The sequence below is a fragment of the Octopus bimaculoides genome, chromosome 6, assembly GCF_001194135.2.
Source record: "Octopus bimaculoides isolate UCB-OBI-ISO-001 chromosome 6, ASM119413v2, whole genome shotgun sequence".
In the NCBI taxonomy this organism is placed as follows: domain Eukaryota; kingdom Metazoa; phylum Mollusca; class Cephalopoda; order Octopoda; family Octopodidae; genus Octopus; species Octopus bimaculoides.
Genome location: NC_068986.1, coordinates 91,928,282 through 91,945,571, shown reverse-complemented (window position 1 = coordinate 91,945,571; position 17,290 = coordinate 91,928,282). Strand labels below are relative to the sequence as shown.

The following is a 17,290-nucleotide window of genomic DNA, read 5'->3' as shown; positions in this document are numbered from 1 at the left end:
ATATATATATATATAGATGAACTAACTGTTACTTTCTCAGATGCAGCATGGAATTTTGTCAGTGAACAGGTCACAGTTTCAAAGTGACCAAATTTTGACAAATTAAATTTAGATGTTGAAGTGAATCTAACAGTTTTTTTAATGTTTCTAAATGGCTTATTAACACCTTTGACAATGCATTTGTATCTCATCATCATCATCGTTTAACGTCTGCTTTCCATGCTAGCATGGGTTGGACGATTTGACTGAGGACTGGTGAACCGGATGGCTACACCAGGCTCCAATCTGATTTGGCAGAGTTTCTACAGCTGGATGCCCTTCCTAACGCCAACCACTCTGAGAGTGTAGTGGGTGCTTTTACATGCCACCGGTATATATATTCCTTTATTCTTTTACTTGTTTCAGCCATTTGACTGTGGCTATGCTGGAGTACTGCCTTTTAATTGAAGAAATCGTTCCCTGGACATATTCATTGTTAGCCTGTTGTTTATTCTATCAGTCTTTTTTGTCAACCAGCTAAGTTACAAGGATCTAAACACACCAACATCAGTTGTCAAGCAATGGTGGGGGGACAAATACAGATACAAACACACAACTACATACATACATACACACATGCACACATGCATACACACATACATACAATGGGCTTCTTTCAAATCCACTTATATATATATGGTAGGCTTCTTTCAGTTTACATCTAACAAATTCACTCACAAAACTTTGGTCAACCCAAAGGTATAGAAGAAGACATTTGCCCAAGATGCCATGCAGTGGGACTGAACCTGGAATCATGTGGATAGGAAGCAAACTTCTTACCACACAACCACATATCTGCCTATCTTTAACTCTTCTTTTTTAAGTTGGAAGATATAGTGTGCATTAGCCTAGACAGCAAGCACCATTATGGAAATGAGCGCAACAGTCGTTGGTAATATCATTTCTTTCCTTCAGATCAACTGTGGTCACTACTATGCTGCAAATAAAATACTTTTCAATAAAGAGTTTCGTTTCAGCAAGACTTGAATTCAGATTCTAAATAACATATGAAATTCTGCCTGCTGTTCCTCCACTGATTCCGCCTAGCCACCTAACCCTAACTCTTGAGTTGGACACAGCCATGTGATAGATATTGCAGCTGGCTTAGTGTGAAGACAGCTGTATAAGTGTAAGTAGCTGTGGTGGAGGTTTGGTAACCCCACTTGTGAAAAAGGTTAACTTAACAGCGGAAGATGACACCAGCAACCAGTAACTAACATAGCTTAATGACATCAAATACACTTTGCTCTTGAAAATAAGCAACATTGAGACCAGTCAGCTAAATCTACTTCTTTGACAAAAACTATCAAATACCATCATTCTTTTGATAAAGAAATAATAATAATGGTTTCAAATTTTGGCACAAGGCCAGCAATTTCAGGGGGAAGGAGGTAAATCAATTACATCAACCCCAGTGCTCAACTGATACTTATTTTAACAACCCCCAAAAGAATAAAAGACAAAGTCAACCTCGGTGGGGTTTGAACTTAAAATGTGAAGACAGACGAAATGCAACTAAGCATTTTGCCCAGTGTGCTAACAATTCTGCCATCTTACCACCTTAACCCTTTTGTTGCCATATTTTACCATGTTACTCTTTACTCTTTTCACTCTTTTACTTGTTTCAGTCATTTGACTGTGGCCACGTTGGAGCACCGCCTTTAGTCAAAGAAATCGACCCCAGGACTTATTCTTTGTAAGCTTAGTACTTATTCTATCGTCTCTTTTGCCGAACTGCTAAGTTACAGGGATGTAAACACACCAGCATCGATTGTCAAGCGATGTTGGGGGACAAACACAGACACAAAAACATACACACACACATATATACATATATATATACGACAGGTTTCTTTCAGTTTCCATCTACCAAATCTACTCACAAGGTTTTGGTCAGCCCGAGGCTATAGTAGAAGACACTTGCCCAAGGTGCCACGCAGTGGGACTGAACCTAGAACTTCTGGCCCTCATTTGCCTTCAGCAGTGTACACAGTGGCACACAGTTTCAAGCATTTAGGAAAGGCCTTTGGTTTAAGGATACCTGATCCTTTACTACCACCAGTCACTGAGACCCTGAAAAAATTCATGAAAATTGTGTTTCCTCTTCTAACGAAAACATTAAAATAAAAAAGAAATAGCAAGAGAGCCTCACTTACAGTTTGAAATCTGTTATCCATTGTATGACCTTTCTCTTTACATAGTTCAGCAGCAAACCTGAAAAATGACAAAGACAATGATGAGGAAGATGACAATGATGATAATAATGATAGTTCAGTACTACTTTGGCGTGTGATCTACAACTTAAAGGGCAATTACTTTCAGTTACTTGTTAGTTTACTTTGTGCTAGTGCTACTTTGGTGTGTGATCTACACGCTTATTTTAATTATTATATTTATTCTTGGTTTCCTTAAATACTAAGACATAAATAAAACATGGTTTTATTATTATCAAAATAATTTTATCGATGAATTGAGCGAACATCTGCTAGAAACACAAGAAATACGTCTTCAGCACTCTTCCTCAACCATAGCCAACAGAAATAATCAAGAGGAGATTGGAAGGTTCTTTGGTTCACTCCTCTCATCTTTTTCAAACTATGAATTTTCGAATACAATTAGGTTCTTTCAATTGCTTGAATATTGGTTCCAGTGTTTGGATCAACACAATGTCTTTGTTGGTTGACAATAGAATGGCGGAAATGTAGACAATTTAGATTGGAGTATGCTGGCCATTCGTTGGAATGAATAACCAAATTTTCTGCAACTTCTCTTTGAATTATAGGTTCAAGTCTTTCAAGATTTCCTTTTTCTACATAAAGATAGCAGGAATCTGCACCTTTCTTCAATCCAAAGGCCTTCCAATCTCACCTTGATTATTTCTGTTGATGAGGAAGGGTACTGAAGATGCATTTCTTGTGTTTCTAGCAGATGTTCGCTCAATTCATCGATAAAATTATTTTAATGATAATAAAATCTTGTTTTGTTTATGTCTTAGTAAATAAAGAAACCAAGAATAAACGATATGATAATTAAATTAAGCGCATAGATCACATACCAAAGTAAATTTGCTCGCGTAGATCACACGCCAAAGTAGCACTAGCACAAAGTAACCTAAAGCCCTGTAAGTTGTAGATTACACACCAAAGTAGCACCGATAGTTCTTTTATACATTGACTGGTTTCAGTCACTGAACAATAGCTATACTGAGACACAACTTCAAGCACTTTTAGCTGGTCATCTAATACTCAAAGACTTATTTCACTCTGGTACTTCTTTTATCAAATGGCTAAGTTACATCAGCAAGATGAAACCAGTTTTTCTAATAACTTGTGCTGTGTTAGGTCAATCACATAAGCACAAACACACACGTGCACACGTGTGTGTGTGTGTGTGCCCTCGTCATCATCTTTCATACTGGTGTGGGTTGGATGGTTTGATATTGGAGCATGACTGTGTCATGCTCCAATATCCACTTGGGCAAGGTTTCTACAGCTGAATGCACTTCCAAACACCAATTACTTTACAGATTGTACTGGGTACTTTTTTTCATAGCACCAGCACTAGTGAGATCACCATGTAGTTCACATAACTAAGATGACCTGCAGCTGAGTGGGACTATGGTAGAGAGGGTATTAGCTATATAGTAAGTGAGAAGCTAATCTATGAAAGATGGGACCAGATTAGGTTGCTGGGCTTCTATACACTTTCTGTCAACTAAGTTCCACTCAAAAAAGTTATCAGTCAACACATTAGTAAGTAATGTGACATAAAAACTACTGCATCATTGGGGCATCCCCTTCACTAAAAGGTTTTTATTTACTGGTAGCTCCAGTAATGACACCCTGATAAAGTGGTAGGTTTTCTCTAAATAATGAGAGGTTCTGATTATAGCTGGAAACTTACTTTTGGAATAATTTTGCAGGTAACTATTTGTATCTACATCCTGCTTTGATTTAATAGCTTAACAACAACAACAGCTCGGCTATATGTATTTCTCTTCGTTTCACATAAACATCTGGTGAACATCTTTCACTTTGTCTATTACAAATTTTCTTTTAAAACGATAACTCCCCCCACCTCTCTCTCTTTCTCTACCTATCTAACTATCTCTACCTCTTTCTACGTCACCCTCAATTTAATTCTTTGTCTTTCACTTTATCTCTGTTTTTGCTATCTTTTCCTTTCAAGTCGTGTAAAGAGGTGAACAAACACTCAATATCTCAACACTTGGTACAAACACGGCAATTAACCAAGGGAAATAACACACGCCAAAATTCAACAAGAGTTACATCCCTTGTATTGATGGAAGCAGATTCGGGAGAAATAACTTGAAGCTCTTTATATTGCGTAAACATTTGTGCTCATAATTTATATTACACCAACACTAGTATGAGTCCAAGAGGAAGCCTGTATTTCACAGTTCAGCATGCTAAAAATAAAGCGAAATTTCTCAAAAATTACGTCTTATTGTCTACAAAAATGGTGCAGAGTTGAATACAAAGTAGATAACAAATAAGGAGGCTTTCTCTGCTGAAGCACTGATTACAGAACTTTCAGATTTGAGAAGGTATGGGAAGGATTCCCAAAAGTTGATGGAGGTCTTTTTGACAAAAGACAAAAGAATTGGCAGCAGTTTGGGAAGCAAGAGAGGTCGGAGGTAGTGCCGTGTGAAGAGGCATCCTTCACAGTGCAAATGGTGATCTTGTAGGAGTTAAAAGGCTGGATGAAAAGCTGTTCAGTTTGTAGGGGTGGGTAATTTTTTCTAAAGATTAGAGACTGCTGATTAAAGATATGCTGCTGTAATTTTCTACAGTTCTTTTTTTTTTTTTCAATCACCATCAAACTGAACAAGGCACAAAAAGTGTTACAATCACCATCTGCTTAAAAGTTTTATTATATACATAGAAAAAAAACAAAAAACAAAACAAGAATTAGTGGTCTAGCAGGAATTGAGGTGCCAGTTACCCTGTCCACTTTGTAAGTGAGGATAATTTTCTCTGAATGTTGTAGGCTATGTTCATTGCCTGAAATGCTACAATGCAACTATGAGTGAACCACTTGGAGGAATTGGAGATGCAAGGTTTGGTTGTGTGGAAAACATATACAGACATATGCAAAAGGAGTGTTTCAGTCAGCCACTTAACGGTTACCTGATGAGTCAGCAGTACAATAGACCTGCTGTCAGAAAACAAGCAAAGCAAGCAGACTACTGATCAGTCAGTTGACTTGAAGTGCCAGCAGGTCCAGGAGGTAGGGATGGACATGGCTGCATTGTATGCAGATGTGTAGAAGATGGACACGATAAGAAAGTGACCAAACTGGTCTGGTTATAGGTGATGGCTAGCTAGAGATGTTTAGAAGTGAGAAAGTGATTAAAGGCGCTTGGAATGTGGCAGGATTAGAATGTAAAGATAACAGCACAAGGCTATTTTAAGGCCATTTTCCCTAGTAAAGTAGTGGGTATATAGAAAATAGAAAGACTATAGAACGTGATATATGAGAGAGGGAGGGATAGATGGATATATGGATGGCCAGACAGACACATAAATAAATAGATACATACCCAATAGCAGATGAGAGTTCATCTGTTGAACCAAGAGCATCAAATATCAGGTCATCCTTGAATCTCCTTTCTCCTGTAAATGTTGAGGACTTGCCTGTGTTTTGAGGGAATAAAGATAGAGAGTAAGAGAGATGGAGTGAGAGAGAGAGAGGGACAGGATATAATAGTGGATGTTCTATAGTTATTATGATCATTATCAGTGTTATTTTCAACAAACATTATCATCAGTCTTGCTAATATTCCTATCATCATCTCTATCACCATATTATCTACATCATCATGACTATTATCACTTTTATCATCTTCTTTATTTGCATCACTAATATTATCCTTATCAGCAGCAGCATAATCATCATCAATGCTCATCACCATTGATGCAGAAAGCATTACCACCATCATCATCATCATCATTGTTGTTATCAAAGTCTTCAACCCTATTTCAGGTGAATGTGTGTGTGTGTGTGTGTGTGTGTGCGCGCGTGCGCATACATGTTTTCACTTGTATGTCTGTGCTAGGTATTCTTATTTCTTTATTGCCCACAAGGGGCTAAACATAAAGGGGACAAACAAGGACAGACAAAGAGATTAAGTCGATTACATCGACCCCAGTGCGTAACTGGTACTTAATTTATCGACCCCCGAAAGGATGAAAGGCAAAGTCGACCTCGGCGGAATTTGAACTCGGAACGTAACGGCAGACGAAATACCGCTAAGCATTTCGCCTGGCATGGTAACGTGTCTGCCAGCTCGGCGCCTGTGCTAGGTATTCTGTGTGTGTGTGTGTGTGTGTGTGTGTGTGTGTGTGTGCAAATGTGTATGCCTTCACCTAAGTATTCATGACTATCATCATCATCTTCATCGTTTCTATGTCTACTTTTCCATGCTTGCATCAGTGTGATTTGTTAAGGTAGATTTTCTGTAAGTGGATGCCTTTCCAGTCACCAACCCTCACTTGTTTCTAAACAAAGAAATATTACCCCATGGCCAGATATGTTTTCAGAGATGACTAGAATGACAAACACAACTTATATATGATGGTGACAATTGTTTAAATCTATTGTGTGATGTGAAGACAAGGACACACACACACACACGACAATTGTCACTTCTTTACAGAAGAAGGACATCTTCTTCAATTGGTAAATGTTATCACATGACCTCATATGACTAGCAAGTCTGGCTTTGGACCAACAGAACTTTCTTCAGATGTTACAGACATGTTCAAGCTGAACATTCACTGGGACTGAGACCAAGTCCTGTTTACAAAGTACCTGCTTTATGATGAAGTGTTCTGTTCTCCGTGATTCACTTGCTTTACAACCATTTTAGATCAGTTCTTTCCAAACTGATCACTCAAATGATTCTGTCAATCCACTGTCTTAGTAGTAGTAGTAGTAGTGACAAAAATTTATTAATCAATTAAGTAATTACTCTTTTACTTGTTTCAGCCATTTGACGGTGGCCATGCTGGAGCACCGCCTTTAGACGAGCAAATCGACCCCAGGACTTATTCTGTGTAAGCCTAGTACTTATTCTATCGGTCTCTTTTGCCGAACCGCTAAGTTACAGGGACGTAAACACACCCCATCAGTTGTCAAGCGATGTTGGAAGGGGGGGGGACCAAACACAGACACACAAACATATACACACACATACGATGGGCTTCTTTCAGTTTCCGTCTACCAAATCCACTCACAAGGCTTTGGTCGGCCCAAGGCTATAGTAGAAGACACTCGCCCAAGGTGCCACGCAGTGGAACTGAACCCGGAACCATGCGGTTTGTAAGCAAGCTCCTTACCACACAGCCACTCCTAAAATGCATAACTAACCTTTGTCTCCAGTTTTGGTATAAATTTTCACAGCACTGCTCACCGAACTGGAACTGAATAAGAAATAACAAACCATTATCTTATGTAGTTTCAACTCTTTCAATATCCACCAAATATTGCTATTAATCAGTTCATTGTTAAATTAAAATACAATTTCAGTGTAATATCAGTTTCAAATTTTGGCACAAGGCCAGCAAGTTTAGGGGAGGAGGCAAGTCGATTACATTGACCCCAGTACTCAGTTGGTATTTATTTTACTGACCCCGAAAGGATAAAAGGCTAAGTTGGCCTTGGCAGAATTTGAACTCAAAATGTAAAGACAGACAAAATTCTTAGCATTTTGTCCAGTGTGCTAACAATTGTGCCAACTCACCACCATAAATTTCAAAGTAATATTCCTTTCTACTAGAAGCACATTTGGAGTAACGGATTAGTAAAGGATTAAGGTAAATTTGGGGTAAAGGATTAAGTCGATTACATTGACCCCAGTGCGTAACTAGTACTTATTTAAGCGACCCTGAAAGGATGAAAAGCAAAGTCAACCTTGGCAGAATTTGAATTCAGGACATAATGGCAGACGAAATATCACTAAGCATTTTGCCCAGCATGCTAACAATTTTGCCAGTTCACTGCCTTAAATTTTAAAGTAATATTGACATAGTTGTATAATTTAGTGGATCGAGAAAGAGGACATCTACTGAGCAGATCACTGGATTAAATAGTCTTTAGGTATAGGTGTTAGCATTGAATACAGAAATAAGCTGTCCTGGGCAAAACGCAGATGAGTTATTTTGCATATCTTTACATATGAAGCATGAAAATATCAAGGCAACAAAAAATGCAACTACCCAATTACTTCTCTTGTTCAAAAGTTTTTCAACTTCAAATCGCTCTTTCCGAGCAGACTTTTGATTAAAGGCATTCCTCAAAGACCAGCCTATCAATTTCGATGGGGAGGGGAAAGAATAGTGTTTACTAAATACATTCATCAGATAATTGTTCAGCTAAATTTATTTGTACTTTGTTTTGAGACATTTATTTGTTAAATACTTTCAGTTTCGCCCCCCCCCCCAAAAAAAAATTACATTCAAAGAGAGAAAAACAAGACATTTGTTAATTTTTGAACCTTAATTTCAATATTACATATTAGTTTAAATATTTATATGCGTCTACTATTTACAATATTTTTTTTTTTTACGTTTAAAATACGAGTGTTCAAGATTGATATTCTTTCCGTGTAGCATATTTCCATACTTTGGCTCTCACGCTTATCCCATACTGTTGATGCCGGAGCAAAAACCGAACCGTTCGTAGTCCCCAATTCCCAACATCGATTGATATAAACCTCCCACTACCACCTCTGACTGATACGCAGATACCCCAAACACCGTCTTCTTCTCACCCGGCAAGCCATGACTATCTCTACATCTATCCAGTCATCCGACTACTTACTTATGACAACTCCCCACCACACTTTCATGAGAGAGGTTTCCCAGTGCCCCAAAATTTTTCAACCTAAGGTGGTGAATTTTTTCCCCCCTTCTTCTCACTCTTATGTATATATTTAAGTCTAATATTACATATATACATATATGTATATATATTATGTATGTAATTAAAGGTATCTAATTTCACATTCACATACTATCCAATACCTCACCATACACATACACCATCCCGTGATACTTTGGATCAGTTAACTAATGGGAATTCTGCTAGTTTTAGGCTGGAAGTATATATGCTTCGAACTTAATTGGAAATAATGAAGCAAGTGGCTGAACCCATCTCTTTAGTCTTGTTCCTTTACAACTCACAAACAACTTCAAGACCTCCAAGTGAACCTCCCACAATTACCAACCCTTAGAAATAAACAGCTATTACCCTACACCGCAACTCCAGCAAAATCAGCATCTAGACAATGACAGATGCCTTCGTGCATCGCACAGCTCTCTCCAGCCACCGAAACTGCAGCAATCCTTTTGGACTTTTGCCAGAAGACTCTCCACCAATTCTGCAGAATACTCCTTAAAAACGATAGTTCTGTAATCAATACTTATGCAGACAAAGCCTCTACATTTGTTGCTAACCTTTGTAACCAACTCCACGTTGTAAGCAGTAGGTAAATCTTCAAAACTATCTTTTTCTACTTCACAAGGCTCACTTACTGTCATACACGCACATACATGCCAAGTAACCTAATGGTTCTGATAATGTCCTTTCCAGTCCGCTAGAGCTATCCACACTAAATTCTTCATCTTCTCTCTCTCTCTCTTCCAGGGATACATCCTAAGCCCCACTGACCTTGCCAACTATCGTCGCATCGCACTCACTTCGAACAACTCAAAAGTCATGGAGACAGTAATTATTAATAACCTTCTCTAACACCTTCAATGCCTTTTCTTCTTTAGTGACTACCTTTATGACTTCCGCAAAGGTAGATCTACTGGAAATCTATACTCCCAAGTCACTCATTAGTGAGCTCTGACTCTCAACATTAACAAAGCTATCGACCGTATCTGGCACGCGAATCTTTTGGCAAAACTGAAGCCTATGTGCTTCAACCATATCTCATTTGGGCAGGAGGGGGAGATGAACGAAGCCCGTAGGTTTTATAACATCAACGAGATCGATCTATATTTTTCTGTTGAAGACGGAAATAAAAGAAAATTTTATACAACTAATGAACTAAACTTTTTAAATTTTCTATAAGCTAATTGACATCTCGACTATGTCTGTCTATCTGGTTCCCAGTGCGATTATGCATCAACCTTCAGCAAATCTTGGCGGTACAATAAATAAAGCAACATTTGAATATAATTATGGGGGGGGGGAAATAAAAAGGTATGGTTCGGCATTCTAGTGGAATGGAACTTACGAGATAAGACGTTGAGTGGCCGTTTTATAATTCAAACCCAACAATGTTTTCACACAATTTCGAAGCATGTTTACAAATGCGTGTTTATCAAGTTCTGAGAAACAACCGGTGTTAAGTAGCTTTAGAGTTGTCTCCCATCTTACGGGCGCCAAATATCTCGTGCTATTTGGAGCTGACTGAAGTTAGAGAAACAGGTACAGGGTAACAGGCTGAGTTCAAATCCTTCGTGAATGACTTTTATCTGTGAGATCGATTTTTAAAAAATCGCACCAATAATATAATCCTTTTCTCGTTATCTCAGAGCGAAGAAGCAGAGAGAGAAAAAAATAAAGATAATAAATTAAAAAACAATAACGAGGAAGATTAAATTAAAAGTGATGAGTGAAAAAAAAAGAAAAAAGAGCGAAGAATGAAATAAAGAGACGGAACAGAAAAATAAAAGATATATAAAAAGGAATTAAATTGAAAAAATGACAAATTTCAAGATTTAAACGAATAACAAGCAGTACCTCATTTTAACTTATTTCTTTCTACTGTATTGGGCAGAAGAAAACAGCAAAATACTCATAAAAAATATCCTTTACTTTAAAATGAAAGAAACTTCCACCTTATCTTAACACTTAACAATATACCACGTCACGAATCCCAAATGATCCAAAGAGGTGGGAGGCTTTATGCGGTCACTCAACTTGCTAGAAATAGCAGTCAAAGTTTTCGCAATTCACGCCACCATCCCAAAAGAAGGAGAAATAATAGATAGGTAAATGTAGTCCTGAAGCTAGTATATCTGAATAAAAGATGAGACGGTCACATGTGGATCGCTGACGATCATAAGTCAACAGCAACCACGTCGTTGAAAACTTCACCTAATCAACTCTACTGCCTACGTCACCCGTTATCAGACTTTGGACTAATCTACACATTCTTATACAGAAGATGTATGCAGGCATGGCCAAGTGGTTTTAAGATATTCGTTTTACAATCATTTCGCCTCGGGTTTCATCATACTAACGTGGCATTGGTAGAGGGCAATGATCAATACGACTTTTTTTTTTTTCGAGACTGCATCTATGACTAAATTATCCAATGTGTCTTGTTTTTAAGACAGTAGGCTGTGAGAGACTTGGCTGCTATTTCCCCAACGCTGAGCGACTGCAAGCATCTTCGTTGACTCGTGTGACATTGAGTAGGTCGAATCCTGTGGGAAGGCTTGTACCAGAAAATAAGTGTTTGTGAAGTACTCATCCATTTGTGCTATAAATCGATCGATCATTAGATCTAGTGATTGGACCACTGAGACATTAATTATCAAAACCGCTGCATTCAGGTGCCAATTGGGTTCTTCCCAGCATGGGTTCAAATTCCTTACACTCATAAAACGACAATGATGAGTATGATCACACACACACACACGCATACATACATGCACACACATAAAATTATGATGATAAGTATAATCATAGATAGACAGATAGATAATACATGCAATTGACAGGATTGTTTTGGTTTCCGTCAACCAAATCTAGTCACTAGTCTGGAGTCATAGCAGAAAATATTTACTGAAGTTGACCCGCAGTGAGACTGAACCTAAAACCAACATCATATGGTTGTGAAGCAAGCCTTTTTAACTACACAGCCGTAGCAGTTTAGAATTACAATACTTCCATTTTGTTATTTTGGTTGAAGAATTGAAGTTGTGTCCATAGCATTTGAAAGACTTCCCATGCAGTTGTGGTAAGTGTAACTGAAGTTCAAATGCCCATAAGAAAAATATAGAAGGTGGGGAGATAGACGGACGGACAGATTAGAGGGATGAGTTGTATTACAGTGAAAGACAAATATTCTGTGGATTTTGAATATTGGTGAACATGAGTGATGTACCACTATTTTAGAGGAAGTGAAGCGATTATAGCAGTGGTATAAGCGGCAAAGTGAAGGCGTGTGGCAGAGTGTTTAGAGTATTGTATTCACAATCGTTAAATCATGGGTTTGATTTCCAGACCGGCACCTGTGCCCAGCGTCGCCTTTCTGGCACTTGTGCCCGTGGCATGTGTAAGGACTTTCGAGCAAGATCGTTGCCAGTGCCCCTGGACTGGCACTTGTGTGGGTGGCACGTAAAATACACCATTTTGAGCATGGCCGTTGCCAGTGCTGCCTGACTGGCCTTTGTGCGGGTGACACGTAAAAACACCCACTACACTCTCGGAGTGGTTGGCGTTAGGAAGGGCATCCAGCTGTAGAAACTCTGCCAAATCAGATTGGAGTCTGGTGTAGCCATCTGGTTCACCAGTCCTTAGTCAAATCGTCCAACCCATGCTAGCATGGAAAGCGGACGTTAAACAATGATGATGATGATGTGGCGCGTTGTGTTTTTGGACAAAGAACTTCATTTCATGTTGTTCCGGTCCCACTCTCTTGTGGGATAACCATCCAATTAAAGGAATGTTGCCTAGCCAGCAGGGTGGCGTCATCTGAAAGATTTAACAATGTGAAGTACATTGTGACCAACGATGTGTAACAACATCCAATAGTTTGGTCGATCACATGAGACTGTGATAAGAGGCAAGAGAATAGAGAGTACTGAGGGTCCCAGTGTGTTGGTGAGTGAAGATTTGCTTAGAATGTTTCTGTGTTTCTGATGCATTACCCCAGATATGTAAGCAGTACACTTCTTAGAAAGAGTAACCAATCTTCCATCAAATCATATGCTACCATCTAAAAGAGAGAAAAATGAAGAATAAAGTAGATAATGTAGTTCTAGATAACACAATGTCTGTATTTAAATAAAAACGGGACGGTTAGAGGTGTAAGAGATGGGCTTAGTTATAGAAACCCATGGGCTTGTATAGAGAAATAGAATTCCAAAAGCTTCTATAGTAATAGAAAACTTCATGAGTGATATACAGGGTGTCCACAAAGTCTGGGTACATGGAGTAAAGAAAATCATAACATAAACAATTAAATATAAGAAATGATAATTTCTTAAAGTATGTGTTAATCCCCATGTACCCAGACTTTGTAGACAACCTGCAGAATTACATAAATTTCTCTAGAAATATAAGAACACATGAGCTTGTGTAGAGATGTAGAATTTCAAGGTCTTTTACAGATATAGAAAATTCTATGGGCTTCTATAGAGATATAAAATCACATGGACTTGTACAGAGATATAAAATCCTGTTGGCTTATATAGATATAGTCCAATGGGATTATAGTGATATAGAGAATCATGGGTTTATATAGGGAAATAAAGACCCATGGGCTTATATAGAGATATAAAGTTCTATGGTCTTATGTTGAGATATATAAGCCCATGAACTAATATAGAGATATAGCATCCCATTGACTTGTATAGAGATTTAGAATTCCATGGGCTTAATTTCTCATGGGTTTCTATACAAGCATGAAAAGCCATTGACTTGTTTAGATATATAAAACCTGTGAGCTTTTATAGGGATATATAATCCCATTTGAGTAGCAGAAGAAAGAGTGGCTGTAGGGTTGAATCACTTCTTATCAGCTTAATTATCTTTTATCTGGAAATGATCTGAAATGTTGGTATGTGAAGCAGCAGGTCTCTCCCAATGTGAGTCACACTGAACTTTGTAGTTAATGAGATGAAATATTTTTCAATTTAGAAGAGGAAGCCTAGTCTCTGGAACAGGACCTTTGAGAATGGAGTTGGGGCAGTCTGTTACTTAATCTAGAGCCCAGAGAACTAAGAAAAGGCTCATAAATATTTGACAGGTTTTGATCAATAACAAGATAGCTTCACAGAAACATTTTATCCTAAATCAATGAGAAGAGTGCTTTATTGCTGAAGCATATAATAATAATAATAATGCTGAAATTATTGTGTATAGTGCTCAGGTGTACTACAACTCATCAAAGGTGCATGTATAGTATATAGAATTATGTAAAAATGTCAGGAAAGTGAACAGTGTATGAGTCAAGATATACATGTGTGCTTGCATATGGAGGGGGAATATCAGGTGTAGTGTTGGCAAATTTTCGGAAGCATGGAAGTTTTAAAGGATGCAATGTCTCAGCAACTAATAGCTGATGCAAGTAGTTTGTTCCATGCTTCAGCAACCCTGAGTGTGAAAAAATGTTTCTGAAAGTATGTAAAAGTTAAAGGAATTCCAAAAATATTAATTCTTCTAAGGGTCGTTTGGGAAGGCATGTCGTCAAGTGCTTAAGGTATTGCACTCGTGATCATATTATCAAGGTTTCAATTCCTGGACCAAGCAGTGTGCTGTATTCTTAAGCAAAACACTCCATTTCACTTTGCTTCAGTCCACTCAGCCGTAAACATGTTCCAAAAATAGCTGAGAAGTTAACTCTGCAACAGACCGATGTCTGTTCAAGGGAGAGTATAACAGTCTCAGTGACATGCCATGGAACCTGGGTTTAGCTCCAGCCATATGAGTCCTCAAGCTCAAGACAGAGTTAAACTAGAGATCATCTAGTTTCTTAATAGATCCTTCCCAAGGATCTATTATTATTTACATTGGATGGATATGTGTCTTCATCTTGTTTGTTGTTATCACAATGTTTCGGCTGATTTACTCTCCAGCTTTCATCAGGTGTCCTGGTAGAATTTTGAACTCAACCGTGTTCTCAATTTTGCTTACGTTATCATCATTTTCAGGCAGTGCCTTGAATAAATAATAATAATAATATCAAGCAAAAAAAATACTTCAGGAATTAGAACCCAGAGTTGGGTTCAGAATTCTTCCAAGACACCTGATGAAGGCTGGAGAGTAAATCAGCCGAAACATTGTGGTAACAACAAACAAGATGAGGACACATATCTGTCCAATGTAAATAATATAAATAATGTTTCTAATATAGCCACAAGACCAGAAGTTTTGTGAGGCAGGTGGGTCACTTGATTACATTGCTGCTAATACTTGACTTGTTTTAGTTTATCCACTTCAGAGGGACAAAAGGCTAAGCTGACTCTGGCAAGGATGGAACATAGTAATAATAATAATAATAATAATAATCCTTTCTGCTACAGGCACAAGGCCTGAAATTTTGGGGGAAGGAGCTAGTCGATTACATCAACCCCAGTATTCAACTGGTACTTATTTTACCAATCTCAAAAGGATGAAAGGCAGAGTCAACCTCAGCAGAATTTGAACTCAGGCGGACAAAATGCCATTAAGCATTTTGCCCAGTGTGCTAATGATTGTCAGCTCACCACCTTGATAATAATAATAATAATAATCCTTTCTACTAAAGGCACAAGGCCTGAAATTTTGGGGAAGAGGTTAAATTGATTACATCAAGCCTAGTACTCAACTGGTGTTTAATTTGTCGACCCCAAAAGGATGAAAGGTAAAGTTGATCTCGGCAGAATTTGAACTCAGAACATAAAGACATACGAAATGCCACTCAACATTTTGTCCAGCATGCTAACAATTCTGCCAGCTCACCACCTTGACAATAACAATAATAATAATAATAAATGCCCTGATGCAGTACCAGGAAGTGGCTTGTCATGGCTTCTGATCTTAACTGATTGGAAGTGTTATTGTGTACATTGTTTTGTCTTGGTATAAAAGATTTGCTTGTCAGTTGTTTGACCTTAACCAGCTGAACATGTCCCTTAGTCGCTGATGATATGTGCATCTCTGATCACGAGCAGTAGTGGTGGAGCATCATAGCCATGTGTTGAGAGGAATTCTTTGGGGTTTGGATAATTCACCTTTGGAAACATGGGTGTTTTGCTCAACATCCTTAAACAAACCTTATTCAGGGACCTTTTGAGCAGGATGGGCTACTCGACCTGAAGAAAATTCTAATTAGGCCCCACCTGCAAGGTCATGCACTATTTATCTTGATATGATATCACCATGTTGTGCACATATGGTTGTGATGCATGTTCCTGGTGTACCCTTATCAGACAGGTAGTCATGATGGGTATACTGGGCTTCGTATATTTTACCCCAGTGTCACTTTGATGGCATGCACTGCTCTCTGACTCAATAATAATTTCTAATATGACCACAAGATCATGGTTTGGGAAAAGGGAGTGTAGCTATTTTAATCAACCGCTTTAGTTCACTGGTTCATATTTTATCACACTGGAAGGATGAAACTGAAAGACATAAAAGAGTTCAGCAGGATATAAAGAATTAAACACTGCAATAAAGTATTCAATCATCATAAACAGTTTTATTAATTACAAGTTTCAGGAGGAATTTATCAAAAAATCCTCAGATTTTCAAAATAAATAAAATTTATTGACATTACAAAGTATTGTTTTCATTTTTCTTCCCATTCACACTGCCTCATTTAAAGCACCCGAGTATGATATGGTTGAATGTATCTGTATAGTACCCCATGTGAGTGTTGCATTTTGTGTGTGGGTACCCCATGTACCTCTGTAAAAAACAAAAAAATGTGTTGCTCTCAGTTTCTGTATAAAACCAGATACTATGTATGTCTCTGTAACAAAGGAGGTACTCTCATTGTTTCCCTAATAATAGAAGAACCCCAACTATCACAGTAAGTACTTTCAAAACATCTATAAACAAGTATCCATGGACTTCTGTTTATGAGGTGCTCCTGAATGTCTCTGTATTAAGTGAAGTATTTTCACTAAGTCCGCAGCATATGAAATACTCTGTTTCACAGATGGTGACTCTGAGAATAAGTGGATATTTCACAAGTGTGTGTGGGTCAAAGTTGAATAGAATAGTAATTAATGTAAGAAAAACATCTTGGAATGATTTAACACAAAAAAAAAAAAAATCACATACACAAGGAACATGTATGCGTACACACACACACACATACATTATTATTATAAAAGACCTGGAATTAGTAATTAATTAGTTGACTCATGCAGATTGAGCTTTGAATAATTAATGCCATTCCGCTCTATCTTACAGTATTGAGTCCTTTTTTTTTTTTTTTTTGATTAACTGCAATTCACAAGTGTGAAACCAACATTTAAATATACACAAAAACACA

General features: G+C 37.9%; 1 protein-coding gene across 1 annotated transcript in view; it reads right to left on the bottom strand.

Moving 5' to 3' along the window:
• LOC106873671 (corrinoid adenosyltransferase MMAB) overlaps positions 1-11,208 on the bottom strand; it is an 86,326-nt gene extending 75,118 nt beyond the window's left edge. The window contains exons 1-5 of the mRNA XM_014921125.2: positions 10,816-11,208; positions 10,307-10,482; positions 7,432-7,484; positions 5,603-5,696; positions 2,196-2,253 (exon numbers count right to left, since the gene is read on the bottom strand). Coding sequence (XP_014776611.1) covers positions 2,196-2,253; positions 5,603-5,696; positions 7,432-7,484; positions 10,307-10,374 — 273 coding nt within the window. The 5' untranslated portion in view covers positions 10,375-10,482; positions 10,816-11,208. The remainder of the gene's footprint in view (positions 1-2,195; positions 2,254-5,602; positions 5,697-7,431; positions 7,485-10,306; positions 10,483-10,815) is intronic.
• Positions 11,209-17,290: the final 6,082 nt, after the last annotated feature.